At 44.9% G+C, this 6,000-nt stretch overlaps 1 protein-coding gene across 1 annotated transcript in view; it reads right to left on the reverse strand.

The window, feature by feature from the left end:
* The window catches only part of LOC307255394 (neural-cadherin-like), a gene marked incomplete at both ends in the record, with an annotated part of 245,454 nt that extends 240,843 nt beyond the window's left edge, over positions 1-4,611 (reverse strand). The window contains one exon of the mRNA XM_080034077.1: positions 3,543-4,611. Within this exon, the coding sequence (XP_079890203.1) occupies positions 3,543-4,611 (1,069 nt within the window). The remainder of the gene's footprint in view (positions 1-3,542) is intronic.
* Between the last annotated feature and the right edge of the window lie 1,389 nt (positions 4,612-6,000).

Below are 6,000 nucleotides of genomic sequence, written 5' to 3' on the forward strand. Positions count from 1 at the left end.
GTGTAAAGAAGAGGAAGAAGGAAAGAGAGCAAGAGAGAGATAGACGGACAGAAAGAGGGAATGAGATGGGATTACAGGGATAATGGGAGCAGATGGAGAGAGGTTGAGGCTCCATCGCCACACTCCACCCCAAACGGATTAAAAGACTTCAACCAAGCCACCGACAACCCAACGGATGCTGCTTCAGACACCTACTTGCCCCCCCTGCTGCCTGTGGCTAAGCCCGGAAATGAAAACTTGCCATCTTTAAGCATGTACAGTAAACAGTTAGGTCATGGAAATGTATTTGAACTCGATGTCCCCACTTCCACCCCTCTAACAAAACACATTAAAAGGTTACACTTCTAGGTTGTTTTTTTAAACCAAATAATTTACTCTTTTCCTCCTCTTTTAACTTTGTACTAACACACATGTGCTTGGTACAGAACACATCACTATTCAGATGCACACTGAAGCTTCAGTCACCCAAAGCAGCACAGGCCACAAAGGGATTTGGCCACATAAGCAACAATATGTGTCGTGACTGTAATCCCCAAATACGCTAAGCCATTGTACACTTCATATGTAGTTATATCATATATTAAATATATTGTATCTGGTTGGATTTAGCTAGAGAACAGATTAAAATGCACTTGCTTTGCACAAAACTTTTATTTTCGTAAAAATGCAGCGCCTCATTAGCCTGGCATTCCCAGACCTGCCACTAGGCACTGGCAAATGAAATTGGCTGCGCCTGTTGGTCTGGACACTCTCCGTTGAAGCTTTTTCAAAAAGACCAGAAATCCGGGCTCACGTTTCAATTGGTTCTATCTAATATGGGCGCGCCAGAGCCCTTTGTATGGTGCTCTGGGGAGGACGTAACTGGATGACGACAGTGACGTGCATGCGACGTCACGTCAAAGCCGTGATAGTAAACATCAAAGATGGCTGCGGAAGTGGAATGTTCTGTTTTGCCGACCGACCACGGCAAACGTTTAATTTAACAGTTTAAACCTGCAGTGTGTAGAATTTTGGGTTTTATTTCCTAGCAGATTTTGTAGAAAGTAATTATAATATCCATAAGTACATTTAATTTAGTGCATAATAGCTGAACAATTTTTTTTTATTATTATTTTTCCCTTAGAAAGGGTCTCATATATGTCCATATTTCTGCATATTTTGGACCAAGGCCTAGTGCCGCCATCTTGAAAGTGTCATAGTTGGAATGTCATCAGGTGCATTGTTTAAAATTTAGAATTGTTCTTGTCCTTGAAGGCCACTGTATCTTCTGTTATTATTCAAAAAGGTTGGGGTTACCCAGGGAGTGTTGCATCCCAGAACTTTGTAGAACTTTCTTGATGATGTCATATTACACACTGCCCCTTTAACAGCTGTTCGCTAAACAAACGGGATTTAATACGTCACCTTGTGCATCGCTCTGATTGGTTGTAGTGCTATCCAACTGTGTGCAGTGGCATTTGAAATGCACGAGTAGGAGCCGCCCCTTGAGTTGGAAATTACTATTGATCGTGGCCAGACCCTCTATCGTTCAATATATCAGGGTCTGGATTTCCAGGCTAGCGCCTCATGAATATCATTTACATCTATTGAACGGACGATAAAACCTTGTTGTGTTTTGTTCCTTCTCCGCCACTATCCTGGTAATTCATTCTTGACAACAATGTTATTTGAGCCCTCTCCTGTGAGTTCCTGTTAATATGTAAGAAAAAGGCAATAACGCAGTCTGTCAGAGAAGATTAAACTAATTTGACTTTTGACAATGCAGGGGAAAAACATCATCTACCAATGCATATCAACCGCTGGTGAAATAAATTCTACTTGTATGAATTAGAAAAAGGTTTGAGACCTGCCTACATTAACACAGATTGGGTAAATTTGAATGCCAGTCCCAGCTAAGTGCCTCCTTGAACTCCAGTCTAAAGGAATCCTGCAACAGTAAGGTAAAATGTCACATTTGGCTGAGAAAGTACAGTGTTTCCATGGTTATTGATGTGTTTTAGAAGGAGATGATTGTGACAAATAGCCCCACGCTGCTGGGAGTGCACATTAGCAGTGTGTGCCAAGAGCAGGCTCAGCTTCTTTTATGCATCAGGATAGTTAACATAACAGGGAGCAATAGGGGACAGGGAACGGGTCATTCCCCCAGTCACATGGTTTTTAATTGCGAGCTGTGGAACCCGCAATTTAGACAGACACACAGATATTAAGATTTATTTAATAGGGGACAGTTTATTTTAATGACCATTCATTTTAATATGCAAGATTATACCCAGTGGCTAATTTACATATTTAGTCCCATTGGCAGCAAAACACACAAACACCCACACATATTCTCTCTCTAACTGCTAACTCTTTTTTTTTGCACAATGACACTATCTGTCTGATAGATAGATAGATAGATAGATAGATAGATAGATAGATAGATAGATAGATAGATAGATAGATAGATAGATAGATAGATAGATAGATAGATAGATAGATAGATAGATAGATAGATAGATACTAGTGTATTATTTTTACATTCCTGTCTCCAGTGTCACAGTCAATTAGCAGAGTGTTTCATCCCATCTCATACTATGTATCTATTAATGTGAGCCTGTCTGCATGTTCACTCCCTCTCTGTCTGTGTGCTCTGGCTCTGCTTTACCCGCAGGTGATAATTAACCTGTTGGTTTGGTGGCCCTTACGCACCACATTTCTCCCCCTGACATCCATTCACCTGTTGCTGCTGGCAGCTGCAGTACGCGCACACACACACACACACGCTTCCCTTATTTATCCAAGCATATGAATCATCATCAACACACTGATGAATGTCACTCAGTTTAACCTCTATTGTAAACACTGGGCACTCTGACACTGCTTACACCCAGACAGATCAAGTATTCTAATCAGGATTGTACAGTCTTATTACATTGATGTGATGCTGTCTGATAATTCTGATTTTGTAAACTATGGGTACCAAGGTATACCTGGATGTTTAGCACTTAGCAACACGATCCCAGGTTAGAAACCCAAAACCCAGCTGGAGTTGTATCCATTCATGTTTGTTTCTGCAAAGACCACTATACACAAACACACACAGACCACCACCCACACCACCACATATAGTGTACAGTTTGCCTAATCAAACTAAACATAGAATATATAGAGATGTTATATTTTCGGACAATATCATGAGAACTGCATGTAATCAAATGTAGGCTCTATATTAGCACTCTCCCTCTGCGTGCGTATTTACGCACACAATACAATGTGTAGAATTCAATCAAATAACACGAACTATGAATAATTCCTCGTATGATTAAAGATCATTTGTGTCCATATTCGGCACAATGTGCCTCGCAGGGAACTCAAACGAGACACGAAAGGTGCGCTCAAACCGACGTCATGTGTCGCTCTATTTCAGAAACACACACACACACACACACACACACGCGCGCGCCACTGACACTGACACACAGCCTCCAGGTTGCTCTCTCACACACACACACACACACACACACACACACACACACACACACGGTCAGTCTTTTGCTCACCTCTTTTATCCTGAACTTTGACGGTAATCTCCACTAGAGGCTCAGTCTCTCTGTCCAGCCGCCGTGCTATGACTATATCCCCGCTGTCCCGGCTCACGCTGACCGGTGTGCTCTCCTCCACGTCGGTCTCCAGCTCGAACGTCGCCGACTGAAACCTGACCGGGTTCAGGTTCATCAGCACCGAGCCGATCCCTGCGTCCTCGGACACATTGATGTAAACAGGGCTGTCTGATTCATGCACTGACCTGGACCTTCGCTCTGGTACATTGATTTGCGGTTTAGCTTTCCGTTCTAACGATGTGTGGTTCAGTGAGGCCACTGCCACGGGCCATTGCCGTGGATTGATCTCCATGGCTACACTCTGGCTCGTACGAGGTGGCCACCCGCGGTCCCGGGCAAACACTTTAAACTTAATGGGTTCATCCAGACCAAGGATGGAGTCCACCAGCAGGATGTCTCCGGTTTTAGGCACCGCGTAGAAAGTCCCGTTCTTGGGCAAAGTGAAGTAGAAGAGCTCCGCGTTCTTACCGCTGTCTTCGTCCCGCGCTGTCACCGTGTATATCACAGTGCGCAGCGCCGTGGCATCGTCCAGGCTCAGCTTCACATCGGAGTCGGGGAAAGTGGGTTTATGGTCGTTGGTGTCCAGGACGTCCACCTTGATGGACGCCACTTCAGCGACCAACGGAGACTCCAGCTTATCTTCCCGGGAAAGTCCCGCGCTTTGCCGCTCGCAACATAAACCAAGACTCAGTGCGTATTCAGCCCGTTCCTCGCGGTCCAGAACCTCACAAGTCTTCAGTAAGATATGTCCCCGTTTGTGGTGCGCAAAAACGCGAAACTTCTCGCTCCCGTGTCCCAGCAGTTTAAAGTGTGCTGCTATTGAGTCTGATTCCCCGGCACCGCACAGCCCCGGAGAGTTGAGCCGCTTTAACGGGACGCTCAGTCCGTTGACCCGCGAGCCAGGAGACGAGTTCTCGAAGACGTGCCCGTGAAAGAACGGCACCTTCTCCACGGTCCTGTTCGCAAGAGCGCACGACACCAAAAAGGATGAAAATGCGACCCAAATCATGACTGGGTATCTCATTGACTCCACTATTGCACTCGTGCCCCTTTGAAATCCATGGGTGCACTCGTTCCTTAGGTATATGTATCCTCTTTCCCGTTATGATCAAAAAGTTCAGTTACATTGGAACGCAGATATCTGTTGGAAGCATACTTCATCCCGACGCACAGAACTTAGTCTCCGTGTGTTTGTGTATAGTGCGTCCTCCTCCTCTCCGGCTCTCCTCTGTTTGCTGTCTCACCAGCAGCGCTGTCTGTCTGTGCGCCTCCCAGGGAAAATGCTTCTTACAGCTCGACTGCGCGCTTACCTCCGTGCATTGTATCCGAATGATCTCGAACAAGGATCACAATGAATTATTCTTGCCTTCCAGTTGCTATAAGCTGTGACAGCACTAAACAGATTGTCTTTGGTCGGCTTCTTATAATAAGGAAAGCAGTTTTTCTGCGCCACCAAAATGGACAGATTAGACCTGGTCCATCACGAGGACATCCCTCCAAACCTACTGCTTTACGCATGCATTACCATGGCATCCAGCGCGATGCATCTGACTGTATCCCGAATGATGCGGCGGTAACGGATTCTCTGATTGGAAATGAACTTCTCAGCCAAGGAGCTGCGAGTCGACTCAACTTGTGCGCGCGCAATAACACCCACTTGCCACCGCCGAGAGCGCGCCAGTGTCTGGTGTGTGTGTGTGTGTGTGTGTGTGTGTGTGTGTGTGTGTGTGTGTGTGTGTGTGTGTGTGTGTGTGTGTGTGTGTGTGTGTGTGTGTGTGTGTGTGTGTGTTCAGGGAGATCCCCAAGGAAACAACCCGACCTCCCTTCTCCCAGTAATCAATGTCCAGTCTTGCACGTCCATATGCATCACTCCGCTTTCCAATAACACGTCAGGGCATAGGATTAAAATAATGGAAAAATCGATCATTTAAAAAAGGGAGAGTGCGGTACTTTCAAAAAGAAAATAAAGGCTTATAGCTTCAGCAGGGACTTAAAACGATGGCTGTTCTAAATGTCACAGGAAGAGATTATCCGACATCTTCATCGTCACCCACTGAATTGTTTTGGAGCATTTGGTCTCTAGGGTCTGTAAAAGTTGCAGGCAGGTCCCAATAAACAACATATTGATTTCCATATATCAGCATTGTTGTTCATAACTCCTCCCTGCATGTAAATACAATTTATTATCAAATCAACAAGACTAAAATCTGAGACTGTTTGTGGATCCAAAGCATGATGCATGGTCATTATCTCATCCAAAGCACCAGTCTTCTCTCCTTTTTGTAGTTTTTTTTTCTTCTTTTCTTTTGCTTTTGTTCCTGTTTGATCTCCTAAACCACTGCATCCTGTGCATTTTTAAAGTTTAAAATCAGCAAGCCTTGGATGAAACAAGTTTCAG

This window comes from Ammodytes marinus, assembly GCF_949987685.1.
Source record: "Ammodytes marinus genome assembly, chromosome: 1".
Taxonomy (NCBI): Eukaryota; Metazoa; Chordata; class Actinopteri; order Uranoscopiformes; family Ammodytidae; genus Ammodytes; species Ammodytes marinus.